General features: G+C 40.6%; 1 protein-coding gene across 1 annotated transcript; it reads right to left on the bottom strand.

The window, feature by feature from the left end:
- Positions 1-832: 832 nt before the first annotated feature.
- On the bottom strand, positions 833-15,500 carry LOC140363055 (solute carrier family 26 member 6-like). Its single transcript, XM_072449374.1, has 20 exons — positions 15,369-15,500; positions 14,570-14,704; positions 11,485-11,624; positions 11,233-11,343; positions 10,368-10,537; positions 9,471-9,635; positions 8,729-8,881; positions 8,566-8,648; positions 8,178-8,325; positions 7,984-8,097; positions 6,817-6,894; positions 6,643-6,738; positions 6,332-6,438; positions 6,166-6,235; positions 5,573-5,665; positions 4,857-4,991; positions 3,767-3,910; positions 3,622-3,676; positions 1,245-1,381; positions 833-1,175 (listed from the first exon to the last, which is right to left on the bottom strand). The coding sequence occupies exons 2-20, from the start codon at positions 14,695-14,697 to the stop codon at positions 1,143-1,145; spliced, it is 2,160 nt and encodes a 719-aa protein (XP_072305475.1). The 5' UTR covers positions 14,698-14,704; positions 15,369-15,500; the 3' UTR covers positions 833-1,142.
- Between the last annotated feature and the right edge of the window lie 275 nt (positions 15,501-15,775).

The raw sequence follows: 15,775 nt of genomic DNA, 5'->3' as shown, positions 1-15,775 counted from the left end.
TGTTTTTTTAAGGTATTTTTGAGCGATAATAACAACTGTATTTGAATAACTCCAGTTCAGTTTCAGTTTGTCACAATTTGCAGTAGAAAAGATCCACATTGAAGAAAAGTATAAGAAGCCTTCACACATTTCAAACCAACAAGGAAACAGTTTTGGAAACTCAAACCATTAAAAAGACTCACTTTGGCTTTTGTTCAGATGTTTTCATCTCCTGTTACTGGACAAAAGTCGTGTTACCCACAGGTCAAAAGACACATCACCACTGTGTATCCATCTTTCTGTGTCAAATATCGCATGTTACGACACAAACAGTTTGTGCATTATCTTAAGACGACAAAATGAACTATGTTGCTTTGAGTTTTGTTGTGATCAGAAACCTCTTGAACAAGGATGATTGACGTTTATTAAAGAAGGCGTTGACTGCAGAACATTTCTTTAGCGCTCTGTCGACACTTCATCGTTGATCCTCCAGATGAGGCACAGTTTAAATCGATCGAATCTACCGAGTGTCGCTTTCACAATAAGGCTTGTTCTTTTATTGCTGGTCTGTTCAGCAGTGACTGAAAACAATGTTGTTTTGTTCACTCGCTCTCCGCTGCCAACGAACGTATTTAAACGGTTTGAACTTTGAACACAATTTAGGGCTGTTCAAATGTCACACAAAACACATTCCAGTCCTCTGTAATAGATTGTTTGTGACAATGTGTGGCTGGAGTTACCATCTGTGTTACTATCCTGTTTAAACTTGTATGTATCTTTTATTTTTATATATTATTTATTTGATTGAGACTGAATCAACACCAAAAGTAGCTATTTAACACCGAGAAAAGTATTTATTAATAGTGAAAGTCAAAAATACTAGTTACATCACAGTACTGATGATTATGTAAAAACCCTGACAATAACACATCGTATTATGACATTATCCCCCGACTAATTCTATTTACACATTTTCTGGCCTCACTGTCATAAACTTCAAATTTTGAGTCAGTTTCTCGCTGTAATAACAGGTGCATTTCCACTAGAGGGCAGTGAGGGGGGTCGGGTAAATGTACAGTACCTTTGCTTAAAATAATAAGAGTGTAGAGAAAGTAGTCAACACATTTCAGTTTTCTAAAACTCGTGCTCCATGTGTTGCAGGTTCAGAAATGCGTGGCTGCCAGATCTCTCACCTCCTGAAAAATACCACAGAGTGTTAGCGTATGGAAGGAATAATTCGCAGCAGTTACAGAACATATACCGACCGTGTCCTGTTGGTGGCGCTCCGTCGCACAGGGACACTGGCAGTGCAGAACGGCGTCGTGGATGGAAGAAAACACACAGCACTTTGTCACTTTCTCGTTGAAGAATCCTCCGGTCTCCAAGTTACACACAACTCCGGCTGAAAACGAGAAAAAAACAAAACAGAATCGTCTTTTGATAATAGTTTCGTCCATTCCGTTGGAGTCGTCCACAGTGAAATGACCATCTAACGCGCTCCTCTGCGTCGTATTGTCTAACATCCTCTCTGGTCTTCCTCTCGGCCTCTCGTTTCCAGCTCTAACCTCAGCTTCCTCCTCTGTATGAGCTCAAAACAACTGTAGGCACATCATACTTCATGTCCAACCCCACGTGTCCCCCATTCCATACGGTCCAAAACATCCTTTAAAAACAAATAAATTAAGAAGTAGAAGTACACATTTTAACAGGATGTGACTCACAAGTAAAACCAGTCTGCAATTGTGTATGCTCTATATCTATAATATTATCTCTCACTGCATATTTAAACTGAAAATGTCCTGGGTTAAAAGGATATAATTAACACTCTTCTCTTTTTAAAGCCATTTTTATAATGATTTTGCATGCATTTATCTTTATTCTTATGATTCTTGTTCTACCAAACATAAAAGTCCTCTCCGTATCTTTAGATAGTAGATGATTAAAAGAACATTGGCTTGAGGTTTAATGTTTTTGGATTCTTTTAGTCACAACCAGATCATTTTGCATTAGCCTTGCGCTCTGTCTACTTAAAGATGCACAATGTAACTTTTTTGCTGTGGAGGATATGCCACCTTCTCGTCTCTGTGAAGATTATATTGCTTTGTCTGGATTGTTCCACTGTAATGCATTAAAGATAAGATAAGATATTCCTTTATTGTCCCACATGGGGAAATTTCATTGGTGCAACGCAGGTAGATACAGAGGTAGATACAGAAGAACAGATCACTTATAGGAAGTCTGAAAAACACTTTCAGTAGAAGATCTCCTATAAATATAAAAACTCCCATAGACAAATAAATACATAAATACCATTGCATGTGATCCCGACAGTAATTGCACATGAATATGTGTCACGACAGCACATAGATTGCACATGAATTTCACAGTAATTGCACATGAATTGCACATGAATTCCAACACCAATTGCACATACGACAGAATTGCACATCAGTATTAGGTTAGGTCAGTATTGCGACGGGATAACGTGACGATCTCCGGGTAAGACGACTGTTCTCCGCAGTTTCATGAGTTCCTCCTTTGTGGAAACGCGGTACGGCGCCGGGCGGGGCCGGAGCCGGGGGGCGGGGCCGGAGCCGGGGGACTCAGAGCCAAGACACATCGCAACGACACGACGAAAACACTCAATCCAGCCGAATAAAGACAAAACAAGTTAATTTAAAGCGATTCCAGTGCGTGTCCTGATCGTTCGTGAAGTTCCTCTTTCATATAAACGTGTACATAAACGTGTACCAACGACACGCCGTACTTTAGCGCGGCCGGAGGGCGCGGGGGGGAGCTAGCTCACGTCACAACAACGCAACGAACGCAACGAAAAACGCTCAAATCCAGCCGAAAGAAGTCAAAAACAGTTGAATTAAAAAAACTATTCCAGCGCGTGTCCCTATCGTACAGTAAAAAAGAAAAAATATACTAACTATATTTACAAAATATAGGAGATAAAGCACAATAAGTGTGAGAAAGAAGAGAGAGCGTTTACACCGGGCTGCCAGCTGTGCCAGTGCCATAACATGCTTTTTTTCACATTTCGTAGTCTATCCTAAGTGCATGATTGATAATAATAAGGGTTGTGCAACACCCTTAACATAATAGTTAAGAAATATCAGCCAGACCTTGGACCCCCTCACCAACCCGGAAATGCAAACGGCTTGGTTTGATATTCGCCCCCACCCTTGCGAAGAGCGATCTGGGTGAGGGGGGATGATGACGCGTGCCTGTGATTATGACGCGGTCCTGTGAACACCGCCCGTCAGTTTGGAGATTCGAGGAAAGGAGATAGTCTGTAATATAGCTAAACACTGCGGGAATCAATCAAAAAACACTCTGGGTACATATATGAAGCACAAATAGCAATGTAAGAAGGTTAAAAGCTCTGAAAAGTCGATTTTGCATGTTATGGGACCTTTAATGTGTCCAATTACAAAGGTTTTTATCACCATTTATCAAAGCTCGGCACCGGCACAAAGACCACACTGACTTTGAATTACCCTGAATCTGTGCTACTCTCTCCTCTGGTGTAGAGAAAACACAGTAAAACACAGTAAAAGAGCATGAAAAGTCTTCAGAATGTGCGTTAGTCGAGGGATTAACGAAATAAACAAAGGACGAGTCAAAATAACTCACGCTGGCAGCAGGTCAGTACCACATCGATCCCGATTTCTCCATAATCTTTTTTGATCTGAAACACACAAACAGAATCAGACGGCATCCGGGACATTTCAAACACCAGCTGTCGCTACATTACAGAGCAGGAAAGTGGGTGAAGTACATTTTTGAGGGTCTTGACTCCGACTGTGTCCAGGAAATTGACAGAGCTCAGGTCCAGGACGATGGCTCTGGGTAAAGACGGGTCCCTGTCTGGTTCGACCTCGATCACTGCCACGTCCTCCATCTCCGTGTGCTCTGCCTCCCCCTGTTGGAGAGAAGTAATAAAGACAAGTGTCAAAGCGCATATTTAATCATACACTACACAACGCTACACTGAAATACGCAACACAGTTTAGTCAGTGGTGGAAGAAGTGCACCATTCTGATACTTGAGGAAACGTACAAAGTATCACATATAAAATCTACTTAGGTAAAAGTACTATAGGACACCTTTAAATGTGTACTTTTGGAGTAAAAAGTAAATGCAGATTTTGAGGACGATTAAAGTGTTGGATTGTGATCTTGATAAAGAATTGTCCTGATTATTGCTCAGCAGAAGCTATTTCCCTGGTCATTTACATATACGGTAATATCACATGTAAGTCGCTCCGAAGTATATAAATATAAATATAAGTATAAGTCGCACCCCGGCCAAAATGATGAAAAAAAGGTGCGACTTATAGTACGGAAAATGCGGTATACTGTAGCCTAATTTTATTCTCTCAACTTGTAGCTCTAAAAATGTAAAAAAACATGTCCATAAACATAAAAACACCAGAAGAAAAATACCTTTACTTTTTACTGATGTTAAAAAATAGAGTGAAAGGTACAGAAAACTGCTCTACAAATGCAGGGGAGTAAAAAAATAACTACTGAAAAATGACTTCGTACAGATACCTACATGTTTACAGGACTTTTACTTTTGTACTTACTTTCCAACACTGCATTTAGTTGATCTGAGTCGATTTGCTTTCTGCTGGTGTGTTGTGGTTGTGGATACTGTAAATTAGCTTGTTTTCCTAACATCTACAGTACATAACTTGAACTTAATGCTAACATAAAAGCCAAAGCTTAAGTGTCCTAAAGAACAATGATAGAACTATGATCCTGTCCTTTCTCACTTCTCCCTTGAATCATGGCAGAGAACAACACTTTGTCACAGAGAGCGTCTTTCATATGTTTCTTTTCATCCGTTAAATGCTTTTTATTAACCTTGACAGGGCCGTTCTCCTTTGACTGCTTCTTGGCCTCTTTCTTTGCTTTCTTCATCTGTTTTTCCGCAACCTTCTTTCGTTTTGCCTCCAGTTTCTGTTTGACTGCCAAGACCTTAGTGATGTCAATCCCAGTCTGGAAAGAAAATTAAATATAATAATTACAAAACCACATGCATTTTTACATATGATAAATTGAATTAAATACATTCATTCAGAAACTGCACACAGACTACAGACTTCCCTTCAGGCGTTTTGCATTGATTAAAAAATTGAACCGTGTCTCTTGTCAATGCAAATTTAGCTGTCAAAAACAAATTATTGAAACCCTTTTCGCCTCAGAGAGTTGGAAAATAAGCTTCTATTTGAGGCACGGCACATATAATTATCATCTATGTCTTGACTCTGATTGGACGAGGTTCACCTTTTTGTGGCGTTTTCCTTAAAACCAAAGATTTGGGAGGAGATTGTCTCGGAGCACTGATGGAAGAACAATATGTGCCAGACAATCAGAGCCGTGAATGAGCAGAGAAACAGAGGATAATTATAGGCAAAGTGACAGGAAGTGTGAGAAGAATTGATTTGAATAAAGTGTGCAGAAAAAGTGGCTTGCAGGAAGCAAAAATGAACACAAATCAAGTGCTTTTGAACAGATGGCAGGTCTTTTTTTACTAACCTGGTTCTTAGCTTTCTGATTAAACTAGAGTTCGTTTTTACCTTGCGGCCCAGAGCTTCCTGGTACATCTCTGCGTTGGCAAAGTACAGAGTTGCAGAAGAGCGGAAAACCACCACGTCTGGCACCGACTTGACCTGGAAATAACCTCAGATTAACAATGACAACTTTATTCAATCACTTTATTAAGGTTAAGGCTAATACAGAGGTTTCGAAATGCAAAATTGTGTTTGAAATTTTAAATCCACAGTTTTCAATGTCAGCGGAAAAACATAATCTTGAGGCATAATCCTGTGGCATGGTACTTTAAGTGCTAAGTACATTTGGAACATATGTATTTGCTTGCATCATGTGAGAAGTTAGGACATAATAGACTAGAACAGGAATAAGAGCACGTTTCGCACCCAAAATGTAAGAATTATCAATTTGTTCCAACAAATTGCAATTTTTTTTTACCGTAATTCAACTTTAATTCGTTCTCAATTACACATTATTTAACTGCATCATAATTACACTGCAATTTAATAGTTATAGTAGTCGCTTACTGTAACTGAGATTTAATTAAAGGCTGAATGGCTATATTCAGACTGTTAATATGTAATTACAGACATTGTAACATAATCAAATGTCAAAAAACCTCTTCGTAGCTGTCCAGAGGTCTGTAGATGTCGGTGTTTGGGATCTGCCCCAAAAGAGAGTACGTCGGTCTGAATAAGAAAAGCCATAAAAGAGAAAAATTAAAGGACAATAAAACGACGGTAAAAAGTGAACAGTGTGTTTGTCGCGTGCGGTGGAGTTCTTACAGTTGAGTCCTGAAGATAACTGTGAGCAAAGCAAAGGCAATGGAAGCAGCCAACCCCAGATCTGGATTCAACAGGATCGTCAGGACAAACGTGACCACCCAGATCACCTACAAACACACACAGCGTTCCCATGAAATGCAATCATTGAAACCAGTTAGGGACAGGACAAGGTTATCTTATTCACTATTGTGTCGCTACTAACACGGCTATCACAACAACATTTATTTCTTTTACATTTTTACAACATTTATTATATATTTTTAACCTATTTCACAATTATGTGAAGGTTGTAGGCGTTAGTTTATCCGTACCATGTCAATCCGGTTACTCCTCCACAGAGCTGGGATGTCCCTGAACTGTTTCATGATCCCCTGCAGGTTCACAAAGATGATGGCCGCTAACACGGACTGGACAAAGCAAAAAATATTAGATACAATATTAGATAAAATATTAAAAATATTAGAGGATATTCACAATTGTTGTACCTTAGGCAGAGCCTCAAAGAGCTGTCCGATCCACAGAGTGATGATGAGAATGACCACAGCAGACAGAGCTCCAGCCACCTGAACAAAGGTTTGACGAATGAGGAACTAATAACATTTACAATTTACAACAATTTACATTAGTGCACCAAATACATATACATAGAAAAAGGAGGGAATTTATTTGCACAAACTTTGAAGTATGTGCATGTACTAATTTGCATTGGTGAAAAAATAATATTTTGGGAATATGTTTATGGAATTGGGTGGGCATCTGGAGTATTTGGCCAATCAGTGTTTGACAGCCTAAGTTGGTGATGCTGGATCCTCCCTGACCTCCCTGACCTCCCTGACCTCCCCGACCTCCCTGGCCTCCCCGACCTCCCTGACCTCCCTGACCTCCCTGACCTCCCCGACCTCCCTGGCCTCCCCGACCTCCCTGGCCTCCCCGACCTCCCTGACCTCCCCGACCTCCCTGGCCTCCCCGACCTCCCCGACCTCCCTGGCCTCCCCGACCTCCCTGACCTCCCTGGCCTCCCTGACCTCCCTGGCCTCCCCGACCTCCCTGACCTCCCTGGCCTCCCTGACCTCTCTGGCCTCCCCGACCTCCCCGGCCTCCCTGTTTTGTGGAGGGGGCCTCTAGTTTTTTCTATTGGGGTCAGATCAACACTCCAAAAACATATTTTATTTTAAAGCAGATGACTGGGAGTTGTAAGTGACAATGAAATAGTTCTAATCCCTTTTTGTGTGCATAGATGAGGTCAAAGCATGGATGGTTAGTAACCTCCGGCACATCAATGAAAAGTGTCCCAATACATTGCAGCTTATCCTACTGAGTTGGGCTTCTTAGCTCTGAGCCTTATAGTGATAAACTTGTGAGAAATTAAATCTCTTTTTAAACTTGACGCCCAAAACAATGCTGTGGTGAAGAGCAGTTTTTTTTCAGTTGATTCTGAGGTAACTGGCCAAATGTCATTGTTGTTGAATCCATTCTTTTATTACCTCTCATTTAGATTATGGCCTTTAACTTTATGCTGGACTTGGCAAAACCTAACTCTCCCGCTTACAACGAGTGCAAAACAATGTTCACCTTCAAGAGCTCAGTAAACATTTACACAAAACTGTTATGGGTATTCTTGTTTAGTAATAATAGTATAGGTATCTGCCGACCTGACTTCGTCCTCCAGTGCTGACCTGGACCATCGTCCTGGACATGGAGCAGCTGATGGCAAAGCACTGGAAGATCCCTCCAACCGTATTACTCAGACCCAGCGCAATCAGCTCCTAAGGATACAAACAAAGTAAATCATCATATAGAACTTACACTAGGCACTCATATACTATCAGAGGTGGACGTTACTCACCTGGTTGCTGTCCACTTTGTATCCATACTTTAGAGCAAAGATTCGTCCCAGAGAAATGGCCAGTCCGTATCCTACCACAGAAATGGCAAAGGCGTCACCGATGACCTGAGAGAACAGAGAGACATCGGGGAGCGTGGGGGGCTGCAGGCTGTGCACAAACAAGAAGCACTGAGTCTCAAAAAACAACACACTTGTACCAAAAGTTGTACCAAAAGTTCAATCAGGAAAATATCTAATCGAGACCTAAAATGTAGATGTCTTTAGTGTTCTCTGTACAATTTAGGAACCACTTTACTTAGACCAAACATACCTTTTAACAGGATTACTAACTAACTTCAATCAGTTTTTTCTTCATTAAGAACAGCGATTGAAAACAACATTTTCTCACCCAGAAGGAATGTCGCCCACCACATCAACACCATATCTGACATTCAAGTTCACCTGCCACGAGATCAACGTCGCTACAACGACCTACAAATACACAATACAAAATGAAGTAAAACAATTTCGATGACAAATAACAACTATGTTCCATAAATGTGTATTCTCACGGCTATGAGCTCCACTGGTATAGGCACAGGCAGCCATTTCATCAAATAAGCGTTGAGCTCTTTGGCCAAAATCAGGCAGACGATGGAGACAGCACTGACCACCAGAGTCCCTATGTTGGTTTCAGGCATAAGAGAGCAAATTTCTAACACCGTCTGTGGAAGTACATGATAGAAAATATGGTAGAAAATATGAGAAATATGCCACTAGACATGAGCGCTGTGTTTCAATGATGAAGTTTGTCAAAATCTAAAAGATGACACGACATCTACAAAGACTAAAAACATAACATAAGCATAACGATCAGTTTTAAAGGCATGTTGTTATTTTTTTGGTCGTATTAGCTGCATATTTGGCTATGTTGGTGAAGATGAAATTGAGTAAATCTGACATTTCCGTTATTACTCTATTATTACTACAGGGCTGCAGTAGCTGAAGGTCAGCACACACTACAGGAGTTTTCATGATTGTATCCTGCACCTTAGACACTTTGTCTTCTCCTGACGCTCTGTTTTATTGACGTAGTGGTGATGTTTTATGGTTGTGATGTGACAGAGGCACTCAGATTTGCACCAACCACATTTGAAGCTTAAAAAGTGCTCACGAGGTTCAAAAGTTGGGTTGCACTTCCCTGACGTTGGGGAAGCTTACGGACTCAGAGAAAAGGTACTTTGGCTCCAACTATTTGCTTATTCATTTTATAAATGATAAAACCTATTGGGCCAATGTCTTATGTGTTCTTACATAAATGAGAGCCAGGGGTCCGCTGAACCTCGTGGGGCTGATCCCAAAGGTGTACTTGAGCTGAGAGACGATTACGTGAATTGCCGCTCCAGTGGTGTATCCACGGACCAGAGGCTCTGAGAGATATGTGACCACGAAGCCAAACTGCACCAGGCCTAACAGCACCTGAGGGAGACAAGAGGATGTACCCAAAATGTAATATGTGCTTGTCAGATTACACTGATCAGCCAAGCAAAGATTATTCCTACAGGCAGCACTGTTGGTGGGAATATAGAGCCTACAGTTATTCTTGGCTTTTAGCTTCCTGTTATTGGTGACATTTTAAGGGATTTCCTAAATGTTAGGTATTTCATCAGGGGCGGGGCTATGCTAGCAAATATATCACCATCAGGTTAAGTTGGTGTAATAATTATTCTAGGAGTGTTCCATCATAGAAGGTCAGGTTAAGATTAGGTGTTAGTAAAAGGATTAGGAGCAGTTAATTTAGTTAAGGTTAGTGCTTAAGAATACCGTCTGGACCCTTGGACCATTGAAATTATTTTATATTTTGTTAAGAAACGTTAATTGGCAATTGTGCTAGTTTAAATCACTGTTCAACCCATGGATGGTTGAATATATTAATTTGCACAGATATGAATGTCAAGGCTGCAGTATTAGTATTCAAAACATTTTGGAATAGTGATTAGTGGGGTGTTATTAAGTTATAATGAGGAATTTAGATTATAACTATACTACTGGGTAAGAACATCTCTAAAATGTCTGCAGTGGTCAGTGTTTATCAAAATTGTCCACAGAAATGAACATTGATGAACTGGGGACAGGTGAAACATACTATGCACTCATTTAAATGTGATGGACCAAATAAATTCCATACAGTTAACAATATAATGTGTTTACCTGAAATACCCCGGACAGAAATGTGACAGCTGCAGCCACTTTTATCCTCTCTGCGTCTCGGAGTGTGGTGTTTATTATGACCTCTCCCGTAATATTTTCCATAAAGTTTGAATCTGGGGCCAAACGCTCTGTCACTCCTCCAATCATCACACTCATGACTGCATATGTGCCTGCGCAACAAGAAAATACAATATAATGTATTAGATGAAAATCCTTTATCCTATCGTATGCCTATCGTAAATTACCTTTTGTTTTGCTTTTTTTAAAATCATTTCTCTTGTGGATCAGAAAATGTGTCTAAGTCTACGTCCAATGTTCTTGTACATGCATTCAACTCTTCTTTCTAAGATGTTGATGAAATCCCTTATTCATGGTAGAAAAGGTTTTATCGGTAGTTATCTGAACAATGGTTTTGAACTCAAGAAGTTTTCCACCCGGAAATTATTTTCAATATGAAGGTACTGGTCTGAGGAGCTAGAATTTATTCTGCCCTAAGAAAGACATTTACCCTGAAACAAGTCCAGGACAAATGAAGTAATGTACGCAATTTGAGTCTAAATTAGTATTTCCTGCTTTACCACCCGATGACATCACAAGGTTGAATCCAGCAATTTGAGTTCTGGAGAGCAAGAAATACTAAAAATGCAAGAGGACGTAAACTTGTATGATGCACATAAAGAGCATTTCCAGGTGTGTTTTTACAAGAAAACATTTAACAAAGCTGAGATCTCCCCCAAAACACATAGGCAAGTTCAGTATGGTTAGTCTGAAATTTTCCCCCATAAACATTCATATTCTAGTTATGTCATCTGCAGTTCCTATCTTCATTGACCTAAACCATGATGGGGAATAGTGAGATACCTACCCACAGAAATGTGTCTGGAGGTGCCGAAGAAGAAGTAGATCAGAACCGGGTAGAAGGACGAGTAAAGACCGTACACCGCAGGAACACCCGCCAGGATTGCATAAGCCATTCCTGCAACCAGCGGAGATACACAAGGTCATCGGTTCATGTCACCACGCCCGGTTCTAGCTTGCCAAATTTGTGTGGTAAGGCTGAAAATGTCATTGAAACTCACCACACAATAATTGAACAGGTCTGACTAATTGCTCTTACCTTGTGGGAGCTGCATGATTCCCACACTGAGGCCGCTGATGAGGTCTCCCAGACCGTTCTCCCTGATGGGGTATCGCGGCAGCCATGACAGCACCGGCAAGCTGCTCACAATGGTCTTCTTTAGCCTTGGACCAGAGCAGCTGCCAAGAAGGAGCAGATCAAGAGTGACTGTTGTGCATTTAGAGCTAGGGATGAATCAGGACAATATACCCGAACAAAGAGCCTCGAAGTACCAAGAATTTGCTATATGTGACGCATCTAGAAGAAATTGTGTACGTTCTCCACTATTTTTCGCCCTCTGCTGATTCTACACCAATGCGTCTGTGTCATCAGCGCACCCAACCACCATCTCATTAAATGCTCAGATGACACAGCACTGGTGAGGCTGCTGTCCGAAAGGGAGCCACCAGGTTTGTACGTGAGGGATCGGGTGTGGTGTTGTGACCAGAACTCATTATTAACTCATCTAAAACTGGAAAAAAAATGTCTTTGGGCCTTCCTGTCTCCCTCTTTTAAATAACTGAACGTGTATGTGCACAGCTTCCTCTCCTGGACACTGCATATCAGTCTCTCAGCAGCAAATTGCATCAGAGAATCTACTTTCTGAGGAGGCTGAGATATTTTAGTCAACAGAACCATTTTGGAGCAGTTTTATTCTAGTGAGGTTTGGTTCTGTGGCTTCTCAAATGCAGCAAAAGAACAGGATTCAGAGGCTCCTGAACATCGCTTCAAATTGGGGGGAAGTTCCTCATTGAGTTGTGGAAAAAAGAAAGAAATGGCCAACAACTCCACAGACACAGATCATGCCCTCTGGAAGGCCTTTTAGAGTGCCCTGCTGCAGGAGGAATAAATGTAATCAGTGCCAAGTTCCATCACATTCTTAAACCAAAAGAAGAACTCTCCCATTCTGGCTTTGTGTATTTTTTTGTGTGCGCCTGTGATTAATGTTTTTTTTAAACTAGCTGCAGATATGTAAATCAAATTTCCGTTCTACGAACAATCACGTTTTTATCTTACCTTATCTAACATTTGCTAACAGAGCCAAGTCAGGAGCAATTAGCTGAAGCTTTGTATCCATATACACAGTCACAAGAGTAATATGCAGACTCCACTTCCTGAGGACACATTACACAACATTTAACCTGACATAGTCACCTTAGTCATAACTAGTTGAAGTCAGTTGTAGCTGCTTCAGTCTTGTAATGTGGAGCAGTTACGACAGGATTCACGTTTGAATTGCAAAGTATTGACCGCAGAAAGGCATAAGTTGACTCCAGTCACAGTCATTCAACAATTTTGGCCGTGCTCTGGTACAAAAGACTGAAACTTATGCACACAAGGAGGCATGTATCTCCCACGTCTGCTTAAACATCAACTGAATAAAGCACACTCACTACTTTTACACTTGCAACAACGAGAGATGCACCAATATATGAGTATTTGAAGGTATTCACGTCATTGAGTAATATTGGTGTAAGCCACAAGCCCTGATATCAGTCCAGCGGAATCACACTCGGGTAGTGAAAGCGTTAACTCTGCTGTGCCTTCTCAGAAAACAGATCAAGCTGGTAACTTTGATACGGTCTTTATTCTGACTCGAAAGACCCAGAAATGACAAAGTTACACACACTAAAAGCTCATTAAATATAAGCGTGACCCACGATAAATGCAATGCTCCAAATAAAAATATGCCAATTCTCCAAATGAGAATGCTGAGCGTGTGATCAGACACAGAGTTGGAGGAGGAGAGACTGTCACTGCTGCTGTTACAGGAGGAGGCAGATGATGACACACGGACAGGAGTGGTTCAGAGAGACTCATGTGGGAGCTCACCATCAGCTCCCTCATCAAGAAGGCACAGCAGAGGATGTACTTCCTGTGGCAGCTGAGGAAAGCCAAGCTGCCAGCGCAGATGATGGTGCAGTTCTACACAGCCATCATTGAGTCCATCCTCACCTCCTCCATCACCGTGTGGTACGCTGGAGCCACAGCCAGGGACAAACAGAGACTACAGAACATTGTGCAGATTTCCATCTCTGCAGGACCTGTACGTCTCCGACCCTTCTCACCCTGGCATCAAACAGGAGGAGGAGGAGTTTTCACCCATCTTCTTCCTCCTTTCCAAATGACACACGTTTTTTCTCTGATAAATCTACAGGAAACTTCTTCACCTCTGTTACCACATTTAATGACGCTGTTTAACCAATGAAAAGTCTGAAAACAGATCCAGTCCAAAAAGAGTCTGTTTATGACAATAAGTAAAATATTACCAATCTAAACCCTGTTTTAGATATCCATCTGGATGACCAATAGATCATTTTAACATCAGCAAAAACAAAGCACAATATTGCGCCATTAAAAAAATAAAATGACATGGTGTTTTGTCAGTTTTGATTGTACTACGGAACTGTGTAACCAGTTGTTTGTCAGAGTTGTGTAGTGTGTGCACTCTCATGAGCTCAGATAAGTGTGGACCTCAGACTCTATAATCACTCTCAGTCCAGTGGACCCTCCACAACAGTTTCAAACTCTCACAACTGGGAAAGTTGTACAGTGTGTCCCCAGCTTTAGGCAGACTCGACCCCTCATTCTGCCCCACTGAAACTCAACCTTTAAAGGAGACATATTATGCTTTTTGCATGCACTTGGTATGTACTTTGAACTTTAACATAAGTAGATCATCATTTTACATTTTCTTTTACGTAAACCATAATATTAATCTAAAATGAATTAACAATAAAAACAGATCCATTGACTTCCTGTTCAAAACTGCAGACCTGTCATCATCAAGCAGCAAATTTCAAATTTAATCTTTGAAAAGTAGCTACATAAGAATGTAGAACTCTATGTGTATCTACATGAGTCTTTTCAACTTTTCAAATAATCACAACTAAGTACAGAGATATGGGCGGGGTTAGGGGGTTAAGCAATTTATTTACTTTTTTAAACTCGTAGATTAAAATGTTAATTTGTACAATTTTTAAGATATGTGGTGAAAAATAAACCACTTTGTTTTGTAGGACAAATCCAAGACTAAACCAGAACAAAAGTAAGACGGAATAAACCAAAAGTTTGTTTCATTTACCTGACAGACTTCTTGACCTTCTCACTGATAGTGGTGGTGTTGTGGATTGGGTTGTAGATGTTGTCCACCGTCTCCTCATGTAGAACGTCTCTGTGGACATTATACTCCACTCTCCTCCGCTCCGCCATCTCTCAACTGACGAGGGACAGACCAGAGCATAAACCTTTGGACAAAGCCATACTTCCAAAACCTGTTCAGCTAAATGGTACCCAGCAGGTATATAACCAAAGTGTAGTTTTAGTACTTTTACATTATAAAGTGTAGTTTATAATTGTAGTTTCAATTATTTAAGAAACAACCCCGAAGAAAGGACTGAGTGTGATTAGTCTCGCCATTATTTTCTATTTATACAATGAACAAAAAGCACTGCTTATGATAAAAGTACCACACATTTTTTCCAGCCACGTGATAATTTTGAGCTACCAAAATGTTAATGACACCACAAAAACTATTAAAACAATCATTCTAAAATCTAATCTAATCCAAAACTTGAAAAGCCTAATCAATAATCTGTTTTCTGCACTGGTTGGTCAAATGTAAAGAATGACAATGGGCTGAGAAGATGTTGTTTTGAAGGAGGGGCTCCACAGACATTATCAATGTCAAAGTCAAAGTTTAGTTTCAAAACACAGTTAGAACTTTAAAAGCCCAAAGTGCAATAAAATACATTAACAACACATAAAATACAATCAATTAAAATACATATATAAGTTAATAAGAGAGAGAGAGAGAGAAAGAGAGAGAGAGAGAGAGAGAGAGAGAGGGTTAGGGATATATTAGAGTCATAAATACTACTTACCTTTTTGGATTGACAACTAAGGGAAAAGCACTTGTGAAAATCCTTATTATTCCTCGACTATTACTCTTCCCAAATTGTTTTGTAACAACCTCTCTTCTGTGGCCTCTTGCTTCATCTATTGCGACGTTTAACAATGAAGGAAAAGAAAGGCATGAACAAAAAAAAACTCCCACGGCCCCAAATGTTAACACCTATTTCCAGGAGGTCCTTCGGTCAGAGCAGTCGTGACGCGAGACCTCTCCTCCACTCGTCAGGCACGTCTTGATATGGATTGGACGTTGCTTTCAAGTCGCCCGAGGTCAAAGTTCCAGCAATAACATCCAACAATGACCAAAAACACACTGAAGAAATCGTTCACAAATTATTTATTTTGTTCAAGGAATTGTCAACGTTTAATATGTCATATA

This window comes from Eucyclogobius newberryi, unplaced genomic scaffold, assembly GCF_026437365.1.
Source record: "Eucyclogobius newberryi isolate DKJ021-1_F unplaced genomic scaffold, fEucNew1.0.hap1 SCAF_17, whole genome shotgun sequence".
Lineage (NCBI taxonomy): Eukaryota > Metazoa > Chordata > Actinopteri > Gobiiformes > Gobiidae > Eucyclogobius > Eucyclogobius newberryi.
Note: the sequence above shows the minus strand (reverse complement) of the source record. Positions and strands in the feature narration are given on the sequence as shown.

Coding starts and splice junctions, on each gene's coding strand:
- LOC140363055 (XM_072449374.1), bottom strand. CDS start 14,697: ATGGCGGAGCGGAGGAGAGTGGAGTATAATGTCCACAGAGACGTTCTA. Junction 9,636..10,367: donor TTCTGTCCGGGGTATTTCAG/GTAAACACATTA, acceptor TGTCTCCCTCAG/GTGCTGTTAGGCCTGGTGCA. Junction 6,236..6,331: donor GTTATCTTCAGGACTCAACT/GTAAGAACTCCA, acceptor TTTCTTATTCAG/ACCGACGTACTCTCTTTTGG.